Here is a 14,377-nt window from a genome sequence, read left to right as displayed (position 1 = left end):
GTTATAGGCAGCACTTTTTTTCTAAGAGTGTAGCACTGGTGATTCTACTGCCCAAAGAATCATTAATTGGTGGATACACACATCCTATGTAAAAATGAGTGCTATTCAGCTGAAAAATAAAGTGCCCAACTTCATACCAATGTGTTACCAGTGTATAAATCCACAGTATTGTGGAGTTAGCTCTTCTGTTCCGATTTTGAACAGCTGCTAGCTTGGCTTCCCTGGCTGAATTACACCATGCTTCTCCAAACTTGCATGCTGTACATAGCACAATGAAGACTTTTGGAGTGAGTCCCTCACTGAATGGTTTAACACTGCATTCACTGACAAATGCTGTACTAATGGCCAGCCAAGCATCATGCTTGGAAAAGAAACACAGCAACATCTGTTCGTCCATGTCATTGTCTATTTTGAATCTGACTGCATTTAGTTCAGTGTTTTCTCCCCACAGTCTGTCAGTATGGACGCCATTGAACACATCATATTGTAAGCAGAAAAAGGGCCATCTGCTGTTGCCCAATGTCTGGAGTGCCTAATCACATTCTGACAAGTGATGTCAACAAGGTACAAAAGGAAAGTCTTCTTAAATACTGTAACAGAATGGTGGTCCTGTGGGGCAGAGGGAATGGAAATATGGACAATTTGAGCTGCAAAATATTTGTGGACTGACCGTTGTGGCTTTGGCTTTGTCTGGATGTAGAGGGCACTCTTGTTCCAGAAAGAATTAAAGATGAAGGCATATTGAGTCCAAACAGAATACAAATGTTTTTCTCTTTTAACAAACAAAAGAGCAAAAAAAGCCAATGCTGAACAGAACTCTCTTAAACACAAATTACCCCTCTAGTGAAGCTGTACTTGATGAAGCTTCAGTGCGCTAAGTGTTGACAGATGAGCTATGAAACTGGGGTGTGAAATTTTGAATACATAAGTCAAGCTTTGATTCTCTGGGCTAAGGTCAGGCCAGCACTCTTCCTGAAGAGGTATGGGTAGGAGATAACTGTGGCATCTGACCGGTTTTGTTAAATCCTGGCAGTGGTGGTAAACATCTGAGTCCCAGATGTTGCAGACAGTTTCTAATGTACAGCCAAGATCCGATTCACCTCAGACAAAATATGCAATCTGTCCCCCCACCCCCATTTTTATTTCCTTTGTCTCAGTCTCTTACCTCAAACTTGATTCTCTCCAACCTTCACACATGTTGGGCTACAAGCACCGAAAGGCATAAAAATACAGCCCTGCAGGCATATGTGGAAACCATATGCCTGCAAACCATATGCAAACCATCACCAGCTGCTCCATCTTTTTCTTTTGCGCTCACACTCAATCGTCGACATCAGCAAAGCATTGCTTATGCAACTTTTCCAATATTCCTATGTGGGTTATAAGTGAACAGTGACAACATACTATAAAAACACACACACACAAACAAATGAAGCCATGGAAACTTGACCAGTCAGTTTGTATTGTAATGGCTCACCAAACTCTTTGAGATTGTAACCTGAGTCCTAAATTATGCAGACAATCCGATGTGGACAAAGTGCCGGTCCTGTTGTGGTGATGTTTGTCAGCTGAGAGTGTGCATGTGTTCCATCTTTGTTTGCAATTTATTTTAATGCAATTCAGCCATTTGGCTCCTTTCATCATTTTGATTTACTGACTGGTAGTGAGCCATGAGCAACACAAATAGGACTTATAATTGAGTGTGTCTATGAGAGAAAGACAAAGAAGGCATGTAAAGGGATTATCCTTCTGTTTACGTGTGCATCTGGTTGCCTGTGTAAGGCGTGACAGTTCTACTGATTTGATATTCAAGCTCATCCACTGTGCACTCTCTGTGTAAAAATTTGCAAACACAAAACTGTCACATAGTATATATTCAGATTTATTATAAGTGACTGAAATGTTCTCAACCCTGAGCCACTGATAAAGAGTCATTTTCCAAGCGGTTTAGACATCTGGCACTTGGAGTTGTATAAACACATAGCAGAAATAAACTGCTGTGTCATATGAGTGTGGTCTCTAAACTGAGACTTTTATAGAAATTGAGGGCATCGGTTTATCTGGAAACATCTGTGTTTTGGATGAGTTTTGTTTGCATCTCAGTTGCTAAAACATGAGAAAAGAACAATAACAATTTGCTCATTTTAAATAAAAAAAGACTTGACACTCAGATAAAATCTGTGTTGTTTGACAGTGCTGAGTCCAGTTGAGATCAGCTGGCAGGTTCGTGACTGGTTGACAGCATCAGAGGCTTTGTTGTTGCTTCAGTTTCTAATTGATTGGTATTTGAACGCCTCTTCTGGGCCACATTTTACCTAAGGGCCACGCGTGTTTAGTAGATACTAGGCCACCATTCCTCCTGGCTATGTTTCTATGTAAATTACAAACTGAAACTTTTTGATTACTGTTGCTTTGGAATAGGTGTAACAAATTGCTAAATATGTTGATAATAACCCATATTAAGCTTCATTTTAAAAACAAACGATAAAAAGTGTATGTTTTATATATCTCTGTGTTGTTTTCATACAGCAGTTGTTGTGTGTCTCATTCCCTTCATTGTCTTAAACCTGCTTGAAACTGACTCTCGTTCAAAAAGTGGTGACTTCTATTAATTACCAAGGACCAGATTTACCATTGTTTTGTGTTTTGACAGTAATTTGGTTGTGTCACTGTTTATTGTCCACACACTGCAGATGCTTTTTATTTGTTAAAAGGCAAAGACAAAGTGATATTTGCTCATGCAGCTTATGTTTTTTACGCGAGTCCTCCTATCAGTGCATAAAATTCAGAAAACGAATTATTCAGATCAGATAAGCTGAGGTAATTGCAATATTATTTTTGGGTGAAAAAAAGGATAGCTTAAATTTTTAGGTTTGATATGATATGCTTCATGGTCTAGGCACAGATGTCGTTACACACAAGTGGGAGGAGAAAATCTGTGGATGACGAGAGACTCCATTCCTGTAAATATATTTGTAATTACAAATGAAGGTGTTATCAGAGCAACTGCCAACTACATTGCAGATGAAAGACTGTGTATGATTTAACAGCAATTTGTCTATCGTAAATGATTAAGTATGCAGGTTCAAGTTTTCAAGGTGTTGTGGGGGGTGGGGTTGCTGCAGAACCACAAACTGTAGTGTCAAGATCCTCATTTTTTTGTGATAGTTACTTCAAAAGGAGTACAAATAAGCAAAAATCACGTACCACGAGAAAATAGCTGTGAACTGTGCTTTTCTCTGAATCTTAACCATTTGGCACACTACATGAAGTGGCATGCCAAATGTTTAAAATATAAATTATATACATATAAATTATATGAGCAAATACAGAGAGGAGCATGCTATTGGCATGACATCATGCTGAAAAATGGGGTCATAAAACTGTAGGCATCACTATCTCAAAGACCCTTTATCTGTTGCTACTAGTGAACTATGGGATAATGATAATCAGCAGATCTGGCCTGCTCCTGGTGGACTGCTTTGGTTATTATTGAAATGAGCTGGATGTGTTTGTCAACCAGTATGATTTTATGACTTCACACTGGGAACTGGAAGCTTTTATCTGTGCCAGCTTAGATTTGGGATATTTGTTTGTTTTATTTGTCTTCCAAGAAATCAGTGTTATTGTTAGCTAAATTCACTCCTGATTTGGTGGACACATTAGAAATATGTTTTCAGTTGATACATTTAATATATATATATATATTGGTCCTCAGTGATAAGTATCAGTTTCACTCGGCTTCACTTTTTTATATAAATACTCTTTGGCCTAATTAAGATGATGGAGGCAAAACTGAGACTTTAAGATGGCAGTAGCTGATGTAATAGTGAAGTTATCGACCTCTAACTTGCAGTTTATGTATTCAACAGCAAATTGAAAAAATAAAATGAATAAAAGTGGTTCTATACAAACACAATACCTGAGGAGTAGGTATTCTGATGTATACAGTACATAAAAATGGCCGAATACCACATTTAAGTGACAAAACGAGAGCTTTTCTGAGTGCTCATGCAATGAGCAGCAACTGCATGAGTGACATGAGCATATAAAAAACAGTGAAGTGCAGATCCAGGATGGATGAATCAAGTTGCTACTTGCCTCATCGGTGATGAAGAGAGTGAGCTGCTCTGTCTCGAGCTGCTCGGAGGAGTTGGCATTCTTTCCGAGGCCATCCTACTTCAGCTCAGCACCTAAAACACAACAAACAAATGCATGATATGAGTCTGACAACCTATAATATTCTTTATTTCATGTTAAAGTGTACAATATTTTAACTGTAGGTCACTGATCAGCATTATTCAGCAGACTGTGAATACAGGACAGTATCACAGTTATTCTATAATCCTCAACCTGCATCCTTATGGGCGTTTTGCTTGCCACTGCAGTGTTATCCACTACAATATCTTCCTATTGATCCACCTGCAAGCCTTCTATTCTTGTCTTGTATTTTTTTCCTCCAAGTAATTCAATTATCAATAAACCTCCCTGTTTTAAATAGCTGCAAGCCGCTGGTGTGCCAGTGGAATAATATTTCTTATCCTCTAATTTATTGGCTGGCTGCCAGCCAGTGACTCTCTTCCCTGCTTTGAGCCTGAGCAAAGTGCCCACAACTTTATTCTGCTGTTTTATTGATGTATCCCATTTAGATTAGTCCGTTTTCAATCAGGAGAAGCCACAGATGCCCTCCTGCCTGAACCATGCTCTAATCCTTTTAGTTAATGATATCCTGGTGCGGTTAGAAATTTTATGTTTACAGTGGGGTATAATTAGCAGGTAGTTACAAAATGTGGTCATTTTCACACGCACGCAAACGTCCGTTCCTGCTCGTGTCGGGGAGAAGTTTCAGCTGCTGTGCCTAGCAGTTTTCAGTGAAAGCTCAGGAAGTGTTATATAGGCTGATGGGGAAACTCACAACAGAATATTTAATACCAGTGGGATGTGAGAAGCACTCTCGGCATCTTTTGTTCAATCCCATGTTGCTATATTCAGGCAGAAATGCCACAATGACAGATCTGTTGAAGAGTTTGGAGCATAGCAATGCATTATACTATAAGAGTCAACAAGTCTGTTGTACTGTTTCGTTCAGTTATACTGAAAATCCCTGGAGTACATAATAATGAGCAAGGGAAATCAGGAATTTGATGATGACTGAGAAAGTAAAGAGTATTTTTTGGGGCAGGGGGTGGTGACTAATTAAGTGATTATAATGAAGACAGATGAAGGGCTAAGGGATAAAATCCCAATATGCACACAAAGATGCAAGGAGAAAGAAGGAGAGAGAATCTTTAAATAAAAAGAGAGTCTTTTAGTTGCCGTCTAGGCATGGCTCCTCCAGGAAAAGCCATTTTCAGCACAGTGCCAGCACCACAAAATTCCAGTACCTTTACAGTAGCTGATGTTGGGAGAAACCAGTATCTATTACACTTGGTACAATGAGAATAGAGTAGAATGTAATACATAGAACGAGCACTGATGCAATTTAATTGCACTGTTACAACTATCACAGTTGATGGTTGATGAATTATATTGCCCCTATAATTGAGGAGAGGGCATCAAGCGACAGCTACGGCAGATTCCATTACATGTGCCTCCGGCTTATTACAGCCCTCTTCTGTGGATTACCCTATAAATGAAGATGAGTTGTCTAATCAAGCAATTCAGGCCTGAGCACTTAGAGTGTGTCGCTAAGTGGGGTGTTAAGGACCATTGCACTAAAAGGGATCACTTTCATTCTGCTGCGAGTGGTCACACTGTTTTTACACTATTTATTTTGTAGAGATTTAGTTTTGGTGCTGGTGATGCTCTGTTATAGGGGAAAAAAAGCTAAAGTTATACATTCAGTTCATTCTAAAATTAAGAACATATTTCTGTGGAGTTCTGGTGCTGCAGGTTATATATCCACCAGTGCCAGGTCTCCTGGCTAATTTTCTTGCTGGGGTGGACATTTCTTTTCATGTCTGGGGTGAAACCTGAGTGGACCCAGAGGGTTTCCCCACTTGGTTGCCGTGGTGAACATGCTAGCTGTAGGTAAGTCAAACAAAGGACACCTCTGTCTAGGCTTATGTCACACGCCGGGTAAAATAACAACCACTCAGTGACTTGTGTGCATAAGAGAAATCACTTGTGTGTGTGTGCGTGTGTGTGCTGACATTTACGGACTTGTTTTCATTCTTTTCATGTGTTGAGGGAAATATGAAAACCGCTGAATCTTTGTGTCCATGTTTCTGTCACTTGCAGTTTTCCAGTGGTGTTTCATAAAGTTTCTGTTGCTATTAGAGGAATTTATGTAAAAATCTTGATTCTGTCCCATCACAGCTCAGAAACATCAGTATAGTATGGCAGTCCAGTTAATTCTTATCTAATTTTTATTGTTTTTTTGCACTGATTTAAATTTTGCAATTAACTTTCATTCAATTTGGAAATTGTATTCAAGAAATATAAAACCTGAGACAGCTGATCATTATTTTGTACGGTTAACTCCACTTGTCCTAGATCATTTATTTTAATAATTTTTCAATTTTCCAGTTACCATTCACCAATTTCAGTATTGCATCATTGTATAAAGTCTAAAGTTTTGATATGTATTTCTGTTTAATATTCTGCATAGTAGAACATCATCAAATCTTCACTTTGATTCAATCCCCCATCCTGACCATGCACAGGACTGCAGGCAACAGTGGAGAGGGAAGAAAAAAAACAAACAAAAAACTCCCATTTAACTGGAAGGGAAAACCTCCAGCAGAACTAGACACAGGAAGGGCAGCCATCTGTCTTGACTGGGGGTGGAGAGGACACGCTAAACATGCTGACAGATCAACATGGGACTAGACACATTTCACAAAACTATCAGCTATGTGGAATTACAAACAAAGGATTAATTGTCTCGTTATTAAAATCAGCATGTGTGTAGAATAAAAGTTCTTTTTCCACTGTGCTCTCCTTAACTGCTGTATCACTGGTTTAAACTCAAGCCCTTCCAATAATATGCTGTGGTAAAGTCAAATGATTCTGGGTAAAACCACCAAATGAATACAAAATCTGATCTCTGTAGAAAACAAAATACCACACTACTGTGGCTAAGTGTCATTGTTGTGCCAAAAGAAATGAATTTCCGTTCGAAACAAACAAAGAAATCAAACACTGAAGAGAAATAGATGGAACAAGCAAAACCACTCACCATTTTGAGAGGCCACCACCAGCTTGAATTAATGTGATGGAGTTTAAGATGGCTGAGTGCTCCAACTTTAATATCTTTTATGTTTCAGAGTGCCTCTTTCTATTGCCGCATTCTCAAAGTTTGGCTTTATTTCAAAAAAGTCCTGCGATTAAACACCCTCTCCCCCTTTTTCTTGCTGTTATCCTATCTCACAAAAATGAAGGTAGCCTCTTCCAAAAAAGTTGCTTCTTGCTGCTACAGTCAACCAACTGTGTTTTGGCGTCTCAACAGCTTTGTGCTCCTATCATTCTCATGCATGGGAAGGCAGTGGTCACACTCTGACCACAGAGCTGTCATGTGGGGACAAAAACAGAGCAGGATGGGTCCTGTATGAGTACTTGGGTGGGAACAAGCTTAAAGTGGCTGTGCTAAGCCATGTACCCAACATTCCCAACCCACACATGCTGTGGGCCGGCTCAAAGTGGGCCCTTGTACTTGGGTAGAGAGAGTCACACAAGGCAGCATTTACTGCCTGATGTGAACAGCTTAAACGCTTGGTGAGATGGCTCAAGTTTCTCTACAGATATCAGGGCTGACCTTTATTACATTACCCTCCTAGTACATGATAGGAGGTTGAAGTACTTAGTTTCTTTTTCTTTATTTTTCCCTTGCAGAATTATTCCAAAATGATTCCCAAATAGGCAGAATAAGGTTGAATTAAATTCTTTAGATGGAGAAATGACAAAAGGTTATTAACATACATTCTGATTGAATGGACATGATGATGACTATTGCTCATAGTCAAACGTGCAAATCTGTACTTGAACAGTCAAATTGTAAAATGCACTGCACTGGCAGGATCTCCAACAACTTATGGTAAACAGAGTAGCTTGTACAAAGTTAGGAAAATGATGATCTGCATTGTTGTAAAGAAAACTGGGCAGTATGGTGATTTCTAATAAAAAAAAAACAATCTTTTGACAATCTTTAGGTAAACCCAGGTGTGAAAACAAAACAGCAAACAAAAGGAAATCCTGCACCAGGAAAGCCAACTAATGCACATCACAAAACAGGAGGTTGGCAGTAAGGAACACAAGTAAATCAGAATTAAATACCTAATGAGAGATGAAGGAATAACAAAACATCAGAATCAGCTGTTGAGTAGAACAGCAAACTTTTACCTACACATGAACTAACATAAACCTTATGCTTTAACTAAAATACTGATACTTTAGGATGACTACCACTTTGTTTTAAAAGATCAAATAATATGTATAGATTGGAAGTTTAATACCAAACCACCTAGGATACTTGAATGTCTCACTTAAGAGTTCAGATTGTAAGCTCACAATTTAAGCTAACACAGTTTAAGCTAATACAATTTAAGCTAACACAATGTAAACTAACCTGTTTTTAACTTATCAATAACACCTGAAACATGGTCTTGTTTCTTTATTTCCACTTTTCCAGTATTATTTATGGCAAACAGCTGCTATTCTGCTAAAGCAAAGCTGGAATTTAAAGCTAGCTACATGTTTTTCCTGTTTCAAAAACATTTTAATGATGTAGTTTCCAAAAAGAAGCCTCCCAAAGCCAAACAGAGGTCCTGAAGCATTTTTTTTAGTTTTCTCTGAGAGAAATCCAGAGTTAATATATAGAATTTATTTTTTTTACACAACAGAGGGGATTTAGTTGGAACGAGACTGCTTGCTTACTTTACTTTATGTTATGTTGGTATCAAATTATAGAAGTAATAGAAAAAAATCTTAAAGATCTATAAGGAGTGTTCATGTAGTTTTACACATTTATATTGCATAATTAACAAATCAAATTAATCTAGATAGTTGTAAAATTGTGATTATTTCTTTGACAATAAGTGTACCAAGAAAATCTATAACATGACATCCCTGTTTTTTTATACTGATGAATAAAACTACTTTGTTTTATTACATAACACAAATCTAGTGTAAACATAGTTTTCTCTCCAGACACGACATCTTAGCCTTTATCTCAGCGAGGCTAAATACAGAGCATTCCACTGATAACACTGACATGGACAAACTATTTTAAGTATGAGATATATTTTTGTGTAAGGTGACACTGAAGCATCAGTCTGGTACAGTAACAAAGTTAAGTTAACCTTTAGCCTTTTAGAGGTTGACCAATTTGCAGCATAATGTAGCTCTTCGCTGAGACAAAGAACATGGATATTTAATTAATTGTATATTGTTTTATGCAGCTATGAATTCAAGCAGTTCCAGCACATGAAAGTTGTTCAGTTTATTCAATGAGAACGGTTGCTTCTGAGAAGCATTGTGGGAGTAACTGGGTCAGGGATGAGGATACCTGGCAACAAGCCAGACCTTGTAGCTATCACTCTTCCACTAAGCAGTGGTTGAATCTTGCTTTCAAAATCAAGAGGAATGACAAAAAAAGGTTGTCATTCAGCACAACAGCTATGCTTATAAAGATAAATATAGCAATTAAAGAACATCTCAATGTCAGCTGTTGTTCAAAGCTTTGACTTTTCTGAGAAAAATAAAATTTTTAATGGATTAACTGAAGCAATAATAAAAATATGGAAGCCAAAATCCTCTTCCCTCTGGTAAGCAATGGTTAGTAGTGTGCACAATATACAAATGACAATTCGTAAGTAGCCAGGCATGTCTCATGAGAGATTCTGGCCTTGAGAGTGCCATTTAAGTCAGATCAGCCCCAGGTATGTGTTTTTTTTCCTTCTTTATAATCAAAACCTTAAATCTTTTACATTTTCTTTAAGAAAATAATCATGAAAACTTCACTGATTGACTTAGGTTTTTGAAAAATAGACAATGAGGGACTGAATAGATGATTTTTATTCTGGTTTGATTCCTGAATGATTCTGCAATTTTGCAAGTGCAAATCATCTCTTGTGCCTTTTTGGATGCCCAACTGAATATTTAATGGACATGCTCAGTTTGACTCTCCAGTCAGATTACTTAATCCTTTCACGAAACATGACTGGCTAGACTGTTCCAAGTGGTATAAATGTTGGTCCTCCTCTTTTTGCTCTTCCCTACCTCTCTTTGATGTATTAAATAAATCTGATTGGTAAGTAAAATTTTATAAAGGTAACAAACTGGCATCCATTTTCTGATTTGTACCCAAAACAAAAATAGGAAAGAAAAACTGCTTAACAGTAGATTAAACTGATGTTAAAGGGCAGCAAATGCCCGTAAATGGAATAAATAGTTTGAAAAGTATCAATGTAACTGCTCAGTATAGATACAGATTAAAACATAAAAACCATAACCCATGATGCTCAAACAAGTTAAACAGAGTCACCAATGAATTCCTCTTACAGATTAAAACTGTGCATCTGCAGAACAGATAAAGGATCTGTTATAAATTTCTGAATCCACAGGAATATATATATCTTTAGCCTTTTTAAGAGAAAAAACTATCTTTAAGAAACAAACTGCTCTCACAGTTGTCTCCACACTCTCCTAATGACCATGTTTATATCATGCGAAGACCTATGAAGCTCACAGTCACCGTCCACATCATGGATGGAACATAAATATGTCTTTCCACACATACAACACCATATTCTGCTGCATCTGCACAGTAGCTGGATGGCTAATAATAGAAAAACAGTGTCAGTGTCTTGGCATGTATCCGCATGGATGACGGGTTTCAGTAGCGTCACAGGTTTGAATGTGAGGCACTGTGATGTCAGTACTAAATGTGTAGGAGGACAGAGAGGATGCATTCTTCCTTTTTCAATATATTTTTAAAACAATAAGTAGCTGCGTTTCAGAGGGAAAGTGAAAAGAGCTGAAAAGGAAGTGGAAATTTTGAGAAGATGACAGTTGGAGATGGATGGTGGATAATGCAGGTAACAAAAGCAAACTGCACAAACACTTGTCACTTTTACTGAAAGAGTGAATCCTTGTGGAAAAGTTTTATATACTTTCTTTAGTAAAAGGGATTCAGATTCTACAGAGCGATATGAATTTATGGTGCTTTATTTAAACTCAAAGAAACCATCCAGTAGATCAGGGGTGCCCAAGTTCGGTCCTCGAGATTTACCATCCTGCAACTTTTAGATGTAACCCTTCTCCAACACACTTCAGTCAGATGTCATCTGCATGTCATTCAGCTCTGCAGAGGCCTGGTAACGAGCCAGTTATTTGATTCAGGTGTGCTGGAAAAGGGTTGCATCTAAAAGTTGCAGGATGGTAGATCTCGAGAACCGGTCTTGGGCACCAATGCAGTAGATGTTCAAGTTTTACATTCATATGTGACAACAGTTCTCAGCACCACAGTAAAGTACAACTGCAATCCATATGACTGAATATCTGTTCAAATCTGTCTTTCCTGGGTGTCCAAGCATTAGTATGATAATGTTGACATAAGTGCAGTGGTCAAGCTTAAAATTCCCTTCTACACTTGCCTTATTCCTGTTAGCAAGACAAGTACTTACCCTAATACTTTATCCTGGAGCCTGATAAAGTGTTACTTGTTAGGTTGATAATATACTTGATTTTAATTACATGTACATGTTTATCATGGCTGCCTCATGTATTTTGTATTTGTTTAAAACGTTGTTTGTGTATGTCTTGAGCAGTGGTCGTCAACCCGTCAAGTAGGATTGACTGGTTAATCTCAGAGACTTTCACCATAGCTCTGAAAAAAAAAATCATTCAAAAACACGTTACGTCTCTCTCTGATTCATGCTCGGTTTTGTAGAGCGTGTTGACACACAGTTAGGTAGCATGATGGAGGCCCAATGAAGCAAAAGCAAAAACCTACAATTTCCATCCAGAATGGGAGAAGGAATTTCTTTTCACCTTGGTAAAAGACAAGTTTGTGTGTGTACACTGTGCCACCAAAAACAGGTGCTGTCCAAGTGACGGGATTTGGAGAAGCACCACAACACAAACCACCAGAAATTCAAAACCAATTTTCCACCGAAAAAAAGCTCAATCCACGAAAGAAAGTTAAAGAGCTGAAATCAGAGCTAAAGGTTCAGCAGTCACTTTTCTCAAAACCTGCTGCTAAATAAGGCTGCGACAGAAGCGTCGTTTTGTGTTAGCAGCATTTTGGCTAAACACAATAAGCCCTTACAGATGGGGATTTGTTAAAGGAAGCACTGACGTCACTGCAGAGACTTTTTGCGGCAACTTTAAAAGTCAAGACATAAAAGCCGCAGTCCTTGCCGTACAGCTGAGCCCCGTAACAGTGACAAACAGGGTCAAGTGATTGTCAGAGGATGTGAATCAACAGGTTTTAAAGGACTTCTCACTCTGCTACTATTTTTGATGCAGTTCGATGTATTATTGGATGTAATGGAAACAGCTCAACATGTTGTGTTTGTCAGAATGGCTTTCCAGGATTACACAACCAAGGATGTCTTCACCACTCTTCTCCATTTAAAGCAGAGAACAGGAGGTGAGGATATTTACAATGTCTTTCAAATGTCTGTGAAAATAACATCCTCATTCATAAATTGGTGACAACTGCTACAAATGGGGCCCCTGCAATGAGTAGTGTGCACTGAACTATTGTATGATGTGTGGCTACTGGAGTTTACTGGGGTTTCTGAAAAACATAGCTCAGAAAAACCTAGCGGCTGGATAGCTCAGTTGGCAGGGAATCCTGCAGGGGACAAATATTAACACCTTCCAGTTGAGTCCTTAGGCAAGACCTTAACACTACTGCCTAACCACCTTCAGATGTAAGTTGCTTTGCTTGAATAACAAAACTGGATTCAACAGCTAGTTCCAGGGAAAAGACTCCCACCTTCCGCACACGATAAGCACCGTGAATGCGTTCAAGGGGAAGCTCAATGTCTGAACCAAGATACCTGGAGAAAATCTCACAATCCATCAAAGACAACCATGATTTTCGCCCTGAGCAGTACTGCGATTACTTGGAAAAACTGGCAGCAGAGTTCAGTTGGTGTTATAGTGAGTTAGACAGCATGGAAGATTTTGCTGCATTTGTCTCAAACCCGTTCCTGCCTGTTAATATAGAGGAGGTAGCAGCTAAATTCCAGCAGACATTTGCTTTGCCATGTGGGATTAACATGGAAATGATTGAATTGCATAATGATGTGGAGCTAAAAGCCAGATCAAAGGATAATGACTTTTGGGGGCTTGTTGGCAGAGAGAAGTTTCCTCTCCTCAGTGCATGTGCATTAAAAATTAATGCCTACTTTGGATCCACTTACCTCTGTGAAATGGCATTTTCACTAATCAAAATAATCAAATCAAAGTACAGGAGCTGACTTACAGATTGGCTCAGACTGGCTGTTGGTAGTTATGAGTCAAACTACAAGGCCCTCACAGACAGTGCTCAGTCACAGCCATCACACTGATTTAAGAGACAAGACTACATCAGTTTTGCCTTGTGATGGAACAGTAAGGATGCATAAAACACAGAACTCCACTTACGTGAAAGTTAATTTGCTAAAAACAACACTAAATGGGTAATGGGTAATTTGGATGATCTGCTCGCTGCAAGTGTTTTCTTTATTGTTAATAATTTCCTCAGATGGGAAATAGGTCACATGCTGCTGTTTGTTGTGACACTCTGATAATAAGAGTTTAGGAATATACGTTGTGATGTGAAAAAGAAAAAACAGTAATGGCCTTACAGAAACAGTGTTACTGTTTGTTCTTGGTCACATCTATTTAAAAAGTGGACCAAAAATATTAATTACAACTAGCCTGAATAAAAAGCCTGAACTTGTAAGCATCATCTTGACAGTCTTTTTTACTCAGCACTTCAGTAGGGTAGATATTTTCTGTCAATCATGCTGAGGTAAGAGGTCTTAAAAAGGTTGGTGATCACTGATCTTGAGAAATTAATGCTACACATTTTCAAGCTGCAATATGTGAATAATGCTGCAGTGGTACAGTGTAGGGACCTATTTGACCAGATGTAAGGTCACGGGATGAAAAGAAAGTTAAAAATTAAAAAAAAAAAACTGATAGAATTAAAAAAAAATTTATCAAATATACTTTTTAAAATGATTTGTTTAGATGCCTTACTTACCATCTACAATACTGCTGTTCTATATTTTCTGCTGTGATATGAAAATTAACCAACTACTAACCTCCATGTTTATCGTTTTGTACACAACCTACAAATTCAGCAACCCTTACACTGACAAGAGAGGCGGTCGCTAATCCGAATGCGAAATCAAAAGGCAATTACATACTTAGTTTTAAG

General features: G+C 38.3%; 1 protein-coding gene across 3 annotated transcripts in view; it reads right to left on the bottom strand.

The window, feature by feature from the left end:
- Positions 1-14,377, bottom strand: part of LOC121647968 (protein inscuteable homolog) — a 64,543-nt gene that overhangs the window by 25,521 nt on the left and 24,645 nt on the right. For 2 of the 3 annotated variants that reach the window (XM_041997823.1, XM_041997825.1), the window contains exon 2: positions 4,102-4,193. In XM_041997823.1, the coding sequence (XP_041853757.1) occupies positions 4,102-4,175 (74 nt within the window). In that variant the 5' untranslated portion in view covers positions 4,176-4,193. Of the gene's footprint in view, positions 1-4,101; positions 4,194-7,180; positions 7,283-14,377 lie in introns of those variants that run through there. The other variant, XM_041997824.1, reaches the window with a different exon arrangement.

The sequence above is a fragment of the Melanotaenia boesemani genome, chromosome 10 (assembly GCF_017639745.1).
Source record: "Melanotaenia boesemani isolate fMelBoe1 chromosome 10, fMelBoe1.pri, whole genome shotgun sequence".
Taxonomy (NCBI): domain Eukaryota; kingdom Metazoa; phylum Chordata; class Actinopteri; order Atheriniformes; family Melanotaeniidae; genus Melanotaenia; species Melanotaenia boesemani.
The sequence above is the reverse complement of the archived record's forward strand: the minus strand, read 5'-3'. Positions and strand labels throughout refer to the sequence as shown.